This window comes from Athene noctua, chromosome 6, assembly GCF_965140245.1.
Source record: "Athene noctua chromosome 6, bAthNoc1.hap1.1, whole genome shotgun sequence".
Lineage (NCBI taxonomy): Eukaryota > Metazoa > Chordata > Aves > Strigiformes > Strigidae > Athene > Athene noctua.
Window position 1 is genome coordinate 39,497,605 of NC_134042.1, and position 17,628 is coordinate 39,515,232.

Below are 17,628 nucleotides of genomic sequence, written 5' to 3' on the forward strand. Positions count from 1 at the left end.
TTGTTTATCTATTGAGTTTATTAGAGTTATGAGTTTATTATCAAGGTGTGCTACCCATTTCTAATGAAGTTGTTTCTTGTTTTTTCATAAATCCCTCCACTTAGTTGTGTTTCATAGAAAAGTCCTCTGCCTTCCAGCACTCTGTCCAGGTACAGGTGCCCATCATAGTTGTCTTACAGCAGTGTTGGGGCTTAAATCTTGATAAAATGGACCTTGTTTGGATCTTAAACATTATTAACTAGATGCAAAGTGTATATTTATAATGTGGTGTTTGCTATTGTGTACATGTTGCTTCAATGCATGTATGGGGCTGGGCTGATCTCCATGTTGTGGAGAAGACTGCCTTGAGGAGTTTACTGTCTCATTGGAGAGTGAAAAAGGAAGGAAACACTTAAAAACTGAGACTTGCCTTGCAAGGTTATATGTGGTGTTGGGCCAAGAATAGACCATGGTGCTCTGGGTGCCTTGGGTGCTGCACCAGGCTTTACTATGTATATATATTTTTCTGATTTAGTGTGTCATAAGTCTTACTGTTAAACAAAACTCGAGAGGATGTTTGAGCAGCTAAGTGTGTAAATATCAGCCAGTTGAACTCCTGTACATGCCAGTGGCTTGGTTCTTTTTCCCTGCGGCTTCAGAAGTTTTCAGAGATTCAATCTGTCTCAAAAAAGGATTGAATTCCTGCTTTCTATTTGATGTAAGGAATTGTAAGTATGAAGTGGGTATAAACAGCTATATGCATGTACTCAGGCAAATATGCACATGGTCACACTGAGCTAAAGGAAGATAATTTATATTTCACAGAACAGATGGGGAGGGCTTGAGACATCAATGGGAAAATGCTTTCTGAGTTCAGTGATGCTTTTACTGCAGAGCATGAGGTTGGCACTGCCACAAATTCAGGAAAATACCTTTGTAATACAAGCCATATGTTTAGATGATATGTATTGACTTACATCCTTTGCTTCTTTGGAGCATCTACTGCCTGGGCTCCAGCATTCACCAGACCCCCATGCAGTGGTGAGGAGGTGACAGCTTCTCAGTATGGCCAATGCTCTCAGTTTTAACAAGAATCTGATGATATTTGATGTTTTTCTTAAAGCTCCGTTACTGCCTAGAGGCACAAGATTATGAGCTAATCTTAACCTTTATTGAAAATTCTCAAACCCGGATGTACAGGAAATTAGGCTTGATGTGCAGTCTAAAAAACAATCAAATAAGGAATGAAAAAAAAGAACTGAAGCACTTGTGGGCTTGTTTATTTAATACTAATAATTGTGGGGTTTCTTTAATACTTTTTCTAAGCTAGTCTCATGGTCTTGGATTTTATGGATTACTTTTCCATGTGTGGCACTGATTGACATCTTGTCCCATCATCTTCCCTGTACATGTTTATAAAGCCAGCAACACTGGAATCACACCCTTAGAAAGTCAGCGATGCTTTTTCCCTCAAAAAAAACTCAAATCAGAAACTATTCCCATAGCTTTCTGTACACATACCATTTTTCTCAGTCAGAAGCAGTTCCTGTAACAAAAGCGATTGGTCATCAGCTAAGTAGGATGCTTACTTATCATGAAACTGCCTGCAGAAACAAGGCTGTTTTTCTAAATGCAGCACAGCCCCTGTGTCAGCCCCTGCAAAGGAGGAAGATGCTGTCAGACCCCCCCTGCTTGGTGCTGTGTGGCAGGTGGCTGCCTTATCTGCCCCCACTTCATTAGTGCATAATTGCAAAGTCGCTGAATTAGTTAGTTCCTCCTTGCTCAGAGCTCAGCGCAGCAAACAGGATCCCCCCGGGATGCTCCAGTTCCACCTGTCCCTGCCCTGCACAGAGGTTTCCTGCTCTTGTCTCGCTGGCCGTACTCTCTGATTCTTGGAAAGCCAGCGCTGCGCAGGGTCTGGTCCTGGCCCAACACATTCACTGGGCTCCGCAGCGCTGGGCCCTGCTCCAGTTAGCTGTGTAGGCATTGCCTTCTGCTTTGCTGACATCCTGAAGGTCTCGTGCTTGAAGCACTTCCCTGGGAAGTGGGGGACCAAGGTTCAGCCACCTCCTCTGTCCAGGGGGAACTGCAGCTTTCATTTCCCACCTCCCCCCACCCTCATGAGCTCATGCTATTCTAGATCAGTGTGTGGTTTTTTTCCTTCCTGTTAGATCTGAGCTGATGAGAGAAAAATAATTCCCATTTCTCATGCAATTCTTACATTTTATATTAATCAGTCACCGAATAAAATATAGGGAGCCCCAGACCAGACACATGGACATCTCACCCCTGTTGCATGCTCTCACCATGGGGATGCAGCCCCAGCACCCCAGGCTGTGTTCTGGGGGAGATGCTGACACCGATAGCCCTGGAGCCATCTCTTTGCGGAAGGCTTCCTGTTTGCACAGTCACCTATGTGTATTTTTAAATTTCTTTTAAAGCTGGTTGTGCTCTTTTGAGTGAGAGGTAACACAAGCTGTGCTCCTGAGCTGAGGCACTGATGGTGATAAATGCACCTGAGCCATGTCCTTTACATATTAAATATGATCCCTGCTGTCAGAGTGCGTTGCTTACTGCAGGAGCTGCTTTAGCACCAACTCATCTTTATTGCATTCAGAAGGAAAAAAAAAAAGTTTTTCTCCTCCAGCTCAACCAAGACACCAGCATGAAAAATTATCAAAAGCTGTGCCAGTGCCGTGATGGATAAACAGCCAGGATCAAATAACTGGCATTATATTTTATGGAAAATAACTGAATTAACAGCTTTAGCAGTTGAGTCTAAAGCACACTGGTTTCATGTTGGTGTGTTCAGTAGCACTTCTGGTGAACTGAAGGTGATTTCTTTCTAATCATCTTGCAGCACTGGATCTCTTCATGGCCCTTCTATTTGATAACTCCTCTCTGGATCTGGTGTCTTCCATCCTGCTCAGTGCACCAGCACAGTCATGTGATTGTGCATGTAGGGACCCCTGCAATTCCATTTGCTGGATTCCCTAAAAAATACCAAACCAACCTAAAAAGAGAACTCTGCACAGTGCACACGCCTGTACATATGTACTTGCAGGAGATGTGAACTAATGATAGGGTAGGGCACTCCCATGTTAAATACCAGGCCTGTTTTTCCAGCTCTGTCACTGTCCTTAAATCTTATCTACATCAGAAAGTTTCAGCAGTGAATGTTAAATCAGTTTTTAGTTTAAATGAAGAGATGTCTCTCTTAGACCCCCCCATGCTTACACCCTTATTTCAGTTTAAGGAGGGCGTGTTAGATCAGTTTTACAGGTAAAAGGTAAAAGTAAAAATTGCAATTGTGGGAATAGCGCTTTTAACAGCTTCTAAACTGGGAGTTTCTACAATTCAGCTGCAAGTTGGTACCTGGATACACACTGCTCCTTGTCCAGTGTAGTATAAGGTAAAATGAAGTGATGTAAAACACTGATGGGGATGGTTTTAAGATGTGTTTTACTTTGTGCTGCCACAGACTTACAGCACTGTAGTCGCCAAGGGACAAGGGAGGTAGGTAGAGAAGTTTTCTGGCACAGAGCTGAAAATGCTCATTTCACTGCACTCTTCTTGCCTTAGGTCAAACCAAAACTAATTTGGTCTGCATTAGAGTAGAAATGCCTTAGATGACCTTTTGCATAGGTTTAACTGTGTCAGTAGCAAATCTCACCTGTAGGTAAATTGATGCAAACAAATTTTACATGTGCAGACATGGTCTGAGTGTAATCGAGTCACTTCTGCCTCAGAGCATTGGTGAAGCTTAATTAAGGCTGATAAGGTTCTTTGCAGTTCTCAGAGGAAAAGTTTGGTCCATGTGTAAATAATGCTATAGGAGGTATTTAATGTACTCTGTTATAAATGCTGTGGAGGCACCCAGCCTGTGAACAAGAGTCTCTGAAACTCTTTCTATTCTGAGTTAATGTTTAATAGGAATGAGGCAAACACTACCTGAAAGCAGGCTTTGTGGCACTGTACCCAAACCCTTCCTTCGGTGGGTGTGCTCTCGCTCTCTGCCAGGGTGGTTCTGTTTACCATGTTTCAGAGGATCCAACAGGATCCTGTGCGTAGCAATAAGCACTCTGTTGCATAGTTAACAGCACAATAAAACCCTAATGGCATTAAAATATTTCAGTCTGAGCTACTAGTGACCCATGGACAAAGCAGCCTCATTTGTCCATCTGTCTGTGCTTTGCTTCAACCCTGCATCCCTGCCAGACAGACGCTCCCTGCAGCATGCCTAACGCATGAGCTGTTGCACACCAAATGAGGCATGATCCACGAAGTCCCAAACCCCCAGCGTGGGAACGCCGCAGCAGTGTGGCAGCACATGTGAGGGGCCCGTGGCTCTGCCCGGCTGCGGCAGTGGGGCGCAGCGAGTGGGGTGTTCCCTCTTCCCAGTCCTTTAACTCGACGTGGAAATTTAGGTCTGCATGACCTGCCATGTCATCCAACTCTGGTTGTACTAGGTTAGGCCCCAGAAGTAGTGTAGGCACCCTGCTTTATCTGTGTGCTTTATCTAGGCTAATTAGATCGGTGCTTTGTCCGGGATAATTGTCTCTACTAATGAGTTTGAGCACAGTGTCACTAGCCCAGCTGTGTTGCACCTGGTTCCTGTGCTGGCTCCCTTGGTGGGTGGTGCCTGGTGGCGTGTGGCCATGCCAGGGCGTCTTCGGCACATGCCGTCCCCGTCCCCGCCGGGACAGACGGAAGGAACCAAGAGCAGGCTGAGGTCCTCGGGGCAATGGCAGATGTTGAAAGTGCTGACAGAGTCTTGGCAGCAGCATCGTGATTGCCCAACTGCATCAGGAGTGCTAAAATTACAGCCAGGCTGTGAAGGAGGGGAAGAGGAGGAGACGCAGATAACTTCACCCCTCTGGCTGGAGCAGAGCTGGAGCCCACTTGATTTCACACCCACATCACATGGCTGGTCTGCCTGTGGGGTGCTCAGGGGGGCATCAGGCAGCAGCACAGCTGGGAGCAACCCCCACAGCTGTGTGGGGGTGAAGGGGAGAAGTTATGGTGGAGACAGCAAAATTCACTGTCCAGGTGAGTGCCAGCATGGGTGTGCTGGTTGGCCCCAGGGGCTGGCAGCAGCCTGGCCAGGACTCCCTCCCCAGTGCCCTGACAGGGGTACAAGTGGCCCAGCTGTACCTGAACAGGGAGGCTGGCATCAACATTGGTCAGAAATGCTTTTGACAGCTGTAAATTTTTTTTTCTGTCAGAAAACGCCAAATTATTTGAGAGATATTTCTGTGAGAAAGAAAAGCTGCAGGAACTTGTGATCTGGAATGCTTTCTTCTGTTCTGGTCAGGATAAGCAAGTATTTATTTCACATTCCCAGGATATAAATGATGACAGGTCAGACCTCGTGCCTGAACCTCGGTCCTGCAATCCAAGTATGTGCTGAAACCATCAGGCAATGAGGAAGAGCTGTCTGTCCCTCACCTCTTTGCCTCCCATAGTCTGCTGGGGTTTTTTCCACACAAAATCATCATGTTCTGTTCATATGCAGAACAAAACTTTTCAATCTTATGAATTTAAAGCCCAAATATATTTCTTACTCAGCTCTTGACACTGGACCCTTTTGTTAGCCCATCACATTCATCACACTGGTCCATAAGCACCATGTAGGCCATAGGGGTTGCAGAAACCCCACCTGGGGCTGCTTCCGGTGTGCATAATGAAGATCTGTAAGTGGGTTAGACTGGACCTTCTGTATTGAAGCTCAAAATCCTGGTTGCTTAGAGAAATGGGACTAGTTTTGCCACTTCATGCAGTCAGTGGTGCTTGCAGTTGTAACGTAAGTAAAAGAGGAAAAAGAAACGTCGCTGGGGCTGCACCAGAAGGAGAGAAATTAGGACATTGCTTCTGCTCGCTCGTGCCTTCCCACTGCACCTATGCCAGAGTGGAAGACAGAGCATGAGTTTTCCCTCGGTGACAGCTTTGGTCCTATTTTGTGACTGGCCATGGGTCTGGATGAGGACATCTCTGAGCAGTAGCAGGACACAATGGTGCAGAAGCAACCACCAGCATATGGAAACTGTCACAGCCACCATGAAAGCAGCGCCTTATGCCAGGAGTTCTCCATTGCCATCTTTAGGGACAGCTGGGAAAGGGCAGAGTGGGTGCTGGGGCAGCTGAGCAGGAGGAGAAAAAGCAAGCACAGGAAACATTGGTGTGCTCCCAAAATCTGCCTGGAGCTGAATCACAAGATGCTTATATGAAAACACGGTTAATTATTACAAAGCAAGGAAGCGAGGAAACACAGACATTCACAGCGTATCTCCTGCATTAATTAGTTGCTAAAAATGTAGATCGCAACAGCTGTGAAGCTGCGAACAGGACCGTAGCAAAACTGTCTCTCCTGGTTATTGTGCTGAGAAGCTCTCTTCTCTGTGAGGCTGTTCCCAAAGGCTGTCAGGGTTGGAGGCAGCTCACAGGGCAACTCAGGAAGCATGTCTAAATGAGGATGCCATCACCAAGGGCACTTACTGTTCACGTCTGCTCAGGTCCAAGAAATTTCTAAAAATGTGGAGATGAATTAAACCTAGAAACACACTTGATTTTAAAAAACCCTCGGTCAAACAGTTGTCTGCTGTGTGTGCACTGCAGAGCACACACATACAGAACCAAGAGTAAAAATAATCCCTGCTGTCAGTATGTGTATGAGCTTTGGCTAAAAGCAAGCTTAAGGGCAAGAGAACCAAGAAGCTCCACCATTATGGAGACTGAAGTTGTTTGCAGACTTCAGATCAGGTGGTGGTGTGGTTGTGTCTGCTGAGAAGTCTGGATTGGGAGGGGGCAGAAATCTAGCAGAATTTGTGTGTCTGGCAATGAACAGATCTGAAAGCTTGGGTTGGACTTTTAAGTGTATTGGCCACCCTCAAGCAAAATCTTGATTGCCAAAACAGGGTGCATCTATCCTTTTTCTTTAGGGTTTGCAAATTAAGGTTCCATATTACTGTAGAAAAATGATTGGTTTGAATAAGATCACAGGCAGGATGCCAGAAGGAATTATTTCTTGTGGTTGTGAGTAACTCAAGCAAAACAACTAGTACCAAGCAGAACCAGTGTTTCCCCACTGGTGTCAAGAAGAGCTGTAACCCCACTGACAGGAAAAGGTGTGACTGCCCTGAACCCTGTTATCCCAGGACAACTCTGCATACAACTTTCCTCAAACTCTTTTCCAACTACTTCCAATCAGTACAAGCCTGTGCAGGAACACAAAACAGGTATCCCTGTTCCCAAAGGCTGTGATTGACCTCTGCAGCTAGTCTAGGCTTTTCCTCAGGTAGCATTATCTTATCTTTTACTCCACTGCTTCTTGTTTTACACATGAGAGAGGACAAACTACCTAATACAGCTTCATCCTCCTCTTCTGTTTGCACTTGCCTTTTTTCGTCTCCCAACTTTGTTAGGGTACTTAACATCTAAAGCACTTTGAGAAGAAAATTGTTGTAAACAAAACCAATGTGCAGAAGAGGACGTATCTTATGATTGGATACAAAGTGAAGACAGTTCACTTCTTTAATGTCTCGCTACTGGTCACTAGTAAAATGGAAGAAAAATGAGTTTGGAAAAAAATTAAATGAATGATGTAAAAGAAAGGAATTAGTCATCACTCAGAAAACACTATTTGTTACATGTCTCAAGATATCAGGGTGAGAAATAAGGCATTTGGGGGGCTGTGCAGTTGTGTACCCTGTGCATCTCAAAAGTTGTCTGACTTTTTAAATTCATGTGCAAATAAAATGTCTGCAGATTTGTCACTACTTATGCAAAGAGGTTTTTAATGTCAATTATTTACTGAGTTGGGTCTGAAGGAACTTCCTTCCTGATGATCTTTTTTCTCTTGTTTTTGTCTGCCAAAAGAGGAGGGCATTTCTATAGAAACTATGAAGAAATGGGCAATTTCAAAACATAGTTAAGAGCTTTATGTGCTTCATTTTAAGGACATTTCACACTATGACCAAATAATTATAACAACAAAATGCTGCCAACTGAAACAATCAGCTGCGGTTCTTAATATAAAAAAATTAGGGACTGCTAATGCATGGAGCTCATCTCTGAATAAGGGAGTGAAACTAAGTTATTTTAGCAAAGTGAGGGAAAAATTTCCAGTAACGTTGTCTGAATTGACTTGTGATCTGCCCTGGGAGTATATCAGGTATTTGCTGTACCACAGACAACGTTTTTCAAGCCAGTGTTCATTTGCAACCATGTATTGCAGCCAAAAGCAGTGTATACGGTTTCAAGTGTGGTCTTAATCCTGCAAGCATACACATACATACCAAAAGATATGAGTAAACTCATTGAATTTACTAGGACTCCTTTGTGCTGAAAATTGCGATAGACTTGTTTGCAGATTCATATGCTCTTTCATTTACCTGCCTGCTATGCAAGATCAACTTGAGAAAGCTTCAGATGTCAAAAGCAACAACCCCAACTTCCAGATGTGTTTTGTACCATTGTCTTAAAAGGATTTATTTAGGCCACTTTACAAATTGGTTTATTTGGATTGGTTTGCTTTTAAACCTACATAGCCAGTTGATAACCGTGCCTGCAGGAAAAAGGAGTTGGATTTCTTGTGTGGTGTTGATAGTCTGGTCTTTGATTCCTTCTGCATGTCTAGTATTACTGGCCACACTGCCTCATTTTTCTGGGCATTTGCCACCAAGAGAAGATTCATGCCAAAGTACCATATTAAGATGGCATCATTAGAGCCTCCTGTATACTTTGACATGATACATTGCCAGGGAAAAATGGTTGTTTCTACTGCCTCATCCTCTGGCATTTCTTGTTCATGTTGGCACCTACTTTTAGTCCTCCTTCTGAGTGCTGGGTTCTGTGTGATGCTCTGAGTCTTCGTACATGGGAAGTTTTCTAATGATGAAATCATATGCAGTGATGAGCATGGCTAAGGCTTGTCATGGTGGAATTTATTACCAGTGAGGAAGGTGTATCTGCTTGGTTGAAGTACCTCACAGGTACCTGTATGTGCACAGGAGAACGTGGGTGTTACCTGCACACACCAGAGCCAGGGTCCAAACTGGTGACATTGCTGATTGTGGGGAGCCTGGTCCAGTTCTACAAGTTGGGGATGGGACCTTACCTATCTTCCTACTGTGTTCGAAAGAAGATTAAATTACAAGATATTTTTATTTGTCAGAGCTTTTGACTTAGTGGTTTTCACTGGCTCCATTTTTGGGATACCCAAAACTGAAATACATGGGCCTGATTTTCAGAAAGTGCTGTGTTCCCTTTCTGCAAATGTTAGTTCTTACACATTTCAAAAATATGCACAATTTCATCAGGATCAGTCAACGCTCTGGAATTTCTGACTGTGATGCATTTCTGCCATCTTTCCTCTTTTCACGCAGTCATAGTTTCTAAATTTGTTTTCAGATGACATTCTGCCTGGCAGAAACATATAAAGAAAATGGAGAGAAATATCCTTAACAATTTGTGAGTGACATATTTGGGTTTGTAAGTGTTTAATTCTGATTTGCTCTTGTTGCATAACTTTTAAAAGGATGAAAATAAGGTAAAATAAAACAAGGTAGACATAATTTCCTGCATATAACTGGTCTCTTTCTCAGTGATGTTTATCTGGATTGCTGTTGCATTTAATAGAACTCCTACCTGTTTAATCCAAGTTGAAACCCACCTCGTCAAATCAATGGAACAATCCTCCTTCCACTGAATGCAAGACCACTGTAGCTTACGTTACCAACAATTAATTTTATTTTCAGAATAATTATTTCTTTCTGAAAATGGCATGTAGTGTCAGCGTGCTTGATTGAATGTCAAAGAACAGAGTTTAAGTGATCACAGTCAAGAAAGGTGATGTGATCTAAATGGTGACATGCATAGTTAAGTTTTGGTGAATGCCATTGAAAGCTCAGCTTGGTGTGGATCCTGCAGAAGCAGAAGACTGACAGCGTTGTAAAAAGAAAAGCCACCTTTGTAAAAGGATTGTGTAATTTTGCATCTCCTTGCACTTTCTCTCAGGTAGCTTCTTGATACCAGCTTAGCATCAGAGCAGCACTAGCTAGCATTTGTGCTCACAATCTTCTGTAAGACTGTGGGTCTTCACCCTTGCCAAGAGATTAGTATGTAGTCTAAAGCTACCATGATGCCAAGTTTCTGGACAAATCTGCTCACACATTTAGCCATTGGATTCTCCCAGTAGGACTAAAAAATTACAGGAGGTGATGAGTTGTTGAAAAAAGGAGTTAAAAAAAAACATAAAGCAAACAGAGGGCAATAATGCTTGAGGTTTTTCTCTTGTAGTAAGATGGAGAAGCAATTAATCTGAGTGGCTCTTTTTTTAAAAAGTCAGCCACATTTGCTTTCCTAATAGCATTCTTTCATATTTTCTGTAGGTCCAGCTGCCCAGCGCCAGGTCCAGAATGGGCCATCTCCAGATGAGATGGAAGCACAGAGAAGGTAGGTGGAGTTCATCAGTTACGGTAGAGTTTAGTTTGTAACTTAGATGAATGTGCAGTCCTTGCTGACCAATAAGCACTGTTCTTTTTACTTGTGCCTTATTTAAGCTGATTTTCTGTACTTATTGTTGATGATTCTGTAATGACTTTTTGAAGTGTGAAGTGAACTGAAGCCCTAGGTAAACTTTTTACTCAAAGGCAAGCGTGGGGCATGCTGATGTTCAGAGTTAAAACATGTTTAAAAGTAATTTGTTGGTTGTGTGTTTCTGAAGCACATTAAGAAAGCCTAACCTTACCTGGTTCTGGATCACATGCTGGCAGTTGACAGTCACATTGCCCAGGGAGCATCTGATGGACCATATATACCCACAGTAATAGCTTAAAGGCCCATTTTGCATATGGCTATTTCTATATCACATGCCATTCCTTTTATGAATGTTTTGGTCTCACCAGGATAATAAATGAAAGTGTAAAGTCATAGCCTTCACCTTTTACATGTATGTCTAGACTTAGTGCCATTATTACAGATGGCCTTTTCTCTAGCCACTGGGAGTGGTCTCCCTGACATCAAAGGGAAGGTGGGCAGGAGAGTCCGTCCTCATATGCTTATCTCTATAATCAAATTATGAGGCCTATCTCATTTCAGCTTTGCTGATCCAGCCAAGATCCCAGTAGCAGCAGCATCTTCAGCTTCCTTCACTAAGAAGAAGACATACCTGTCCCATTCTGGACACAGTCTTCTAGTCTGACCAGTAGTCCATGCTGTCAGAGCTGTGATCTGCCAGTCTTTGGTGGTGTCCATGCCAGCAGCACTGCTTATCCAGACTTGTGCTTCCCTGTTGAAATACAGGCTTGTGCACACAAAATATCACCTTTGTTTTCCATATTGGGAATCTCCCATATTGTGTTCCCATTGCTCACTGCAAGTGTGTTTCTCCTCCTGTGTGAGAAACACTGCAGAATATTCTGCCATGACATGGGTAGCTGTGAGCTAGTCAACTTCATCAGGAGTGCACTGGAGTACAGCAATCAGCCGGACCTGTTGCTGCTCTAAGTTGGGTGCCAGCATTGTTTAAATAAGGTGTCTGTGTCTGCTCCTGTAACAAGAGGATAATCAGCAAGAGCACAGTTAGCCCGCCAGAGGATGCGGCCCAGTGTTTGGTTCAGCTAATAAATAGGTTTGTAAGTATTTTAGTGGAACCAGACCTGCAGGGGCAGTTCATCAGCAAAGATGTCTAATGTTGGTCTGACATGACAGGCGCCGAGTGGGCTCTGCCTTCATTTCCAGGTGTAACCTGGAAGCAGGCACGGGCCCCCTTTGCAGGATCCAGGGACTGCCCTGGCCCTGTGGGTTGTGTAGCTTAATATCACATGCTCCTGGAGCAGCAGAGATGGATTGTTACAGTATATTGTTTGCAATGATGCTCCAGGGCTACCGTTCTGACCTGCACCTATACAAAACCACATATAGATCATTTAAGACCAGGCCCTTGCACAGGCTGTAGAAAGTACTTGGGATTCTCTTTCCCTCTCCAGAAACTGTAAGGAAATTGTAAGGGAACTGGTTCCTTGTGCCTTTGTGAATAACTCTGAATGGTCTGAGATTTGGTAGGGGTTTACATATGACCATTAAATGGGTCAGCAGGTAATGATGTTTCACTCGAGATTTGCAAGATTTACTTTGGGCTAGCAGAGCTATCATAAAGGTCAGAGGAAAGCCCCTACTCATCCAGAGGCATGGGGTATGCCACCTCTCCCCACTGCCTGCCTCAGAGACCTGATCCAGCTCTTCATTTAACCAGTGGAAATCACTGATTCTTCAGACCATATGTAACAGCCCTCAAATTTAGGTGTCTGGTCTGTACATTTAAAGTGTGAGCCACCTAACTGCCTTAGAAAAAAAAGATTTTATTTATTTTTTCTGTTTAGAGATAGTAAAAGCCTTTTGGGTAGGTATTATTTGACTGCTATAGGGCACATAGTTCTGGGGAAGCTTCTTTTGCTTCACTGGACTGGAATAAACTATGGCAGTAGATGCACTTAGATATTACTGCATCTCCACTAGAGGATTTTCAGCTTTAATTATGCTGATGCATTCTTTAAGTGTAGAGCAGACCTAATTTTAGGCCTAGCTTTTTTTGGACAAGCAGGCAAGGAAATAAAGTTCTGGTAACTACCCTGCAAATGTGTCTGTTTAAAAGGTTTTTTAGAGATCTTTATACAATGTTAAAAAAAAATATTTTTAAGTCAGAGGGTATAATTTGTCCCCTCTTGTACTTTACTCCTTGCATGCTCCTTAAGTAGCCTTGTGCCAATCTCAGTCTTTATTTAGTTCCACTGGAATATATTTGACTTCCTAAGGGTGTAAGAGCTTCTCCTTTTAGCACGTGTGGGAGGGTGTACTTGGCACATATAAAGTGCTTCTGCCCAAGGGCAGACAGGGCTGGCATGAACCCCAACAATTTGAAATGGCTGCGGATGACCCTTGTTCTGGGGAGCAGCCTGGCACATGTATCCTCTCTGCAGTGACTCTAACAATGTGGAGACGTCTTACCCCTATTCTTTACTGGCCTGTCAGGCTGGAGTTTTCCAAGTCTGTCCTCCAGATAAACCTAGAATTTACCGCAGGTTTAATGAAGAAAATATATGTGTCAAGTCGTTTGCCATCATCAGATTTTGCTAATAAGTGCTAAGCTATTGTAGGGGACATTGTGCTTAGGGAGTTCTTAGTACATGTGTTTACAATTGAAATTTTAGCAGTGCAACTGATGCTGTGCATATGCGCTCATCCTGTAGCTATCAAATAAGTCAGGGTATGTATTGAAGAAAAGATTTCTATTTATTTGGTTTAAATTGTCATAGCTTAAATGAAACCAGTTGAATCAGCCAACTAAGACTGTTCCTCAAAATTGTTTCTCCTTTGCACATACAATAATTTTCTCAGATGCCTGTATAAGATTTCCAGAAATTGGCTATGTTCAATGAGTTGCATGTCCTGAACATAAAACCAGTTTAGGATTGATCCCTCCACAGCCAAATTGTGGCTTTTCCCTTCCCATCTTTTGAATTAGAATTTGAAATACGGGAAATTTTTTTTTTACAAATTATTACATTCTTTTTTTCCTACATAATGTAACTTTATTTTTCTGGGCTTTATTTCTTAAAAAAAGCTTCTATTGGTATGTAAATAAGATAGAATTATTTAAAACTAGGGAAAGTACAAATGGAAATGTACCGGGGAGGTCTCTAAAATATTACATAAGGAGTCAAAATAGGAGCGTTGCTTAGTTAATCTCACCTTACTGTACAGACCATGTAGTAAAGCTGTTGCAGAAAAAAGAGAGCTCTGTGTGGTTGACTGGCCTAAACAGACATGGAAGAAATTCAAGACAAACTTGGCCTAGAAACCATGGAAGAAAATTATAATAAACCTTATTACCAAGTGCTTCAGTAAGGTACTTTCCGAGTTGTGTTTTAGTATTGCTGAAATCTTTAGTCCATACCCATGCACATGGCAAAAAGCCTGGCAAATATTCTAGTTTTTAGCTATCAATCTTTTTAATGAGAAACGCCAGGGAGGGTTTGTGGCAGGGCTGGGTGACAGTTCTTTCTGCGGCAGTGTTACGGCGTGCGAGAGAAGACCTCTGCTGATGGGCCCCGGGAACTGCACATCTCTGGGAAGCACAGCCCGGGAAAGGGCTCGGCAGGGTGTTTCCCTGTGGGACACCAGGCCTGGGTAGCGCGGGAGGTACAGCTCCTGGGGGAAAGGTGCCCAAAAAGCAGCAGCGCAGTGTTGTGAGGAGCACGGGTGAGGGAGCGCGGTGGGGGTCCGGCTGGGCTGGGGCGGGGGTGCCAGGCTGGCAGCCGGGCTGCCCCGAGCCCACAGAGGGCTTGGCTGTGCACCTGGACAAACAGGGCTTGTACAGGCAGCATCTCGACACAGATCAAGCTTTGTTCTGTTTTCATTCTAACTACAAGTCCTTTGAGCTCCTGATCATTAAAAGGACTGTGTATGCAAGACACCCCTTACTCTTTCCCTGCAATACTTATGCACATCAGGTTAACGACACGCGTGGCTGCCCCGCTCTCCAGGGCCTTGGGCACTGACTGTTCCTCATGCAGAGCCCATGAAGGGGTTTTCTTGAGTGGATCAACCAGCCCCTGCAGTGTCAGACAGGTACAGGGCAATGTCCTGGGTACACTTCCCCAAGGTGTGCAGTGGCACTGCTGTGGCCAGGGCAAGGGAAATCAAACCCACCTCCATCTCATGGGATCAGCATCGCTGTGAGGGACTGGCTCACACCACCCGAGACATACAGCTTGAGTGCTTCTCGGCGTGTAAAGCTTTTACGCAAAATGATAACGAATACATAATGACTGAGGGTTTTTTCATTGCTGTTTTAGACAAGTGATGGAGCAACAGCAACAGCGCCAGGAATCTTTGGAAAGAAGAACCTCTACCACAGGCATGTATCAAATCAAGCAGATATATCCTCTCCCTGCTTGTCTCCTCTAGCTGTACGTGACTTTTGCATGGTGCTGTACAAGAGTTAGACTGCTAAAAGCGGTTATAGTTATGATTAGATTTTAAAGCACTTTCAACTAGGGATGTACATGCATTGGACATGGTTGTGTTGTTTTGCAGAGGCTCAGGTCCAGGGCATGCAGGTGGTGCTAGGCAGGTTTTGCACTTGGCAAAACTTGCACTGCTGAGGGGGATTTTAGGTGTACCAAGGGGACATGGCCATGCTTCTTCCACACCCGCAAGGAGAGCAGGCAGCACAGGCACCGCAAGAGTGACTCCATGTTTCCAGGAGATGTTGGCATGAAAGGGTTGATGTGCCAGGTCAGGCGCTCCCCATCACTCTGCAGCACAAAACAAACTACAGTGCAGAGGAAAATATAGCTCTAGATGCTCATCAGTGGGGATTTTGTGGTCATGAAGTGAGGAGTCTTCTGTGAGCTTAATGGAAAAAATATATATATTTAATGAGCTTACAAAAATCTTCTATAGCATATTAAGTTTCACTAAGCTGAGAGATGACAGGAATAGCTTATAGCTACAAAGTATGGCTTTGCCTCTCTGAAAGATGGCAAAGCAAGCAAGCCAAGATGGCCATCTTGTGTTTGGGCTTTTGTTTTGGGGAAGTTTTTTCAGTTAATCTGGCCATATCGGTGAAATGGTTTTCCTTAGCTGTTACAACTTTTTAGTTTTTGACTTGAAACCGGCTCAGACATACACACATACCTTAGTCAGCAACAGAAGTTTCTGTTTTGGTATAGGTGATTGTGTGCTATTCTGCATAGGGAACATAGCCAAAATCCTGTCTCGGCATCCACAAGCAGTGGACGTGGCTCCTCAGGTCTTCTGGCTGTTCCCACCCTGGCTACAAGGTGGCCACCGCTGTGTTCAACACGTCCCTTGCAGCTACCCCTGGTGCAAGAGTGATGTTCCTGATGGTGACTCAGATGCACCCGGGGCTTGGAGGAGCCTCACTGGCACCGCAGCATGCAGCCCATCTCCTGCTGCCAGGGTTCTGCTCTAAATGGCCCTGGGGGGAGCACACAGCCCATCCCGTGCTGCCAGGGTCCTGCTCCACACAGCCCTCTGGTTCTGCCAAGGGTTGGAACCCCAAACCGATGCCTGCACCGTCTCCTCTGCTTTGTTTGAGTTTCTGTTTGCGTTTACTTCACGGTTCCTTTTTCTCCGTTCCGCTTTGCCTTAGTTTCGTTCCTTGCCATGTAGCCATCTTACTCTCTTGTCTTTTCTGTTCTTTTAGTTTCCACCCTTCAGATAAGCATGTGCTCTCCCCCCTCTAGCCCCAGTCTCCTCCTCCCACCTGCAGTAACTGTGGTGCTTCTGCCTCTGGTGCTGTGCCACCATCACTACCTCATGCCAATGCTGTCTCTTCAGCACCGCTGTCCCTGAGCCCACTAGTCAATCCTCTTTCAGATCCCTGCAAAGAGCCAGCAAGCTCCCACAGGTCCTGCACAGGCACTCGGCCTCTGAGCTGCCAACGGCCCCAGGTTCCTCCTCTCCAGCCTGCCTGAACCACAGGACCATAATGACACGCATCAGACGAACCTTGCTGTCTCTACCACCTACCGCCCCATCCTTCCCACTTTCCCTTAGCCTCTCACCAGCCTTTCAGGTGCTCTTCTCTTTCATGCTCTCCTCAGTCTTCTGCTTCCTCTGCCACAAATGCACCACCTCTGCAGCCGGGTGATGTCCCGCAGCCATGTGGTCCCACCATCCTGCCTGTGATTCCTGTCCTGCCTGACAGGGTCAAGGCACCCACAGATAAAGCAGGCCAGGAGACCTCGGCAAACGTACCTCAGAATGGCCATCCTGAAGAACAAATTGCTTTAGGCCCCTCTGGGACCCAGCTGAAAAGCATGGTTGGGTCCTCCTTTCCACATCGAGCAGCTGCACCCTCCTCCACATTGCCCACCATCACCAGCTCCCCCAGGTCCTTTGGCCAGGCTCCCTCCCCATCCTCCCATCCATCATCTCGTCCTCCACAGCGGTGGTATCAGCCCGTGTCACACTGTCTTCCATTGCCTCCCCCTTACGCTGCTGTGTCTGAGGTGACTATGCCCAGGAGGACCCCTCCTTACCTGACTTCATCAGCTTTTGCTCACTTGAGTAAGTACTGATTTTGAATGAGCTGTGACCTGTATAAAGCTTCAGCTTTCAGCTGTTTTAAAAGCCTGGTTGACACTGCCTGTGACTGCTAGAAAAAGGGCGAGAGACCCAAAGCTCTTCCTGCTGTACATGGTTTCTGAAACCAAGGTGGAAAAGTATCAAAATCACTCAGGACTGGTCCAGGGACCTTCTGGGCTAAAAGCAAGGCAAAAAGCAAGAATTATAAGACCAAGGCCCTGTAGCTGGGTTGTTGCAATGCATATTCTTACTGTATTAGCCCAGAAGGAGATTTTTATCATTCAGGAGAATCAAATTGCATTTGGCAGTAAGCTTTGTACAAAACTTATTTTCAGCTGGTTCAAACATAGCAGATGGGCTCTTCTGAAGCTGGAGGCCAGGTCTATGGTAGATTGTTGTCTGTGTAGCAATACTGATAGAGATTGTGATTTTTATTCTTTTTCTTAAATGGTATTTCTGTTAGCAGCAAAAGATATAACACAGATTTTGTTATAGTTACCCAGAATTCCTTGTGCTCGTGTAATTTATTTAATT

At 44.6% G+C, this 17,628-nt stretch overlaps 1 protein-coding gene across 8 annotated transcripts in view; it reads left to right on the plus strand.

Annotated features, from left to right (window-relative positions):
* The window catches only part of EVL (Enah/Vasp-like), a 134,403-nt gene that overhangs the window by 102,379 nt on the left and 14,396 nt on the right, over window positions 1-17,628 (plus strand). For 4 of the 8 annotated variants that reach the window (XM_074908661.1, XM_074908660.1, XM_074908654.1 and 1 more), the window contains exons 4-6: window positions 10,368-10,431; window positions 14,835-14,896; window positions 17,062-17,076. In XM_074908661.1, coding sequence (XP_074764762.1) covers window positions 10,368-10,431; window positions 14,835-14,896; window positions 17,062-17,076 — 141 coding nt within the window. The remainder of the gene's footprint in view (window positions 1-10,367; window positions 10,432-14,834; window positions 14,897-17,061; window positions 17,077-17,628) is intronic. The other 4 variants (XM_074908662.1, XM_074908655.1, XM_074908659.1 and 1 more) reach the window with 1 other exon arrangement.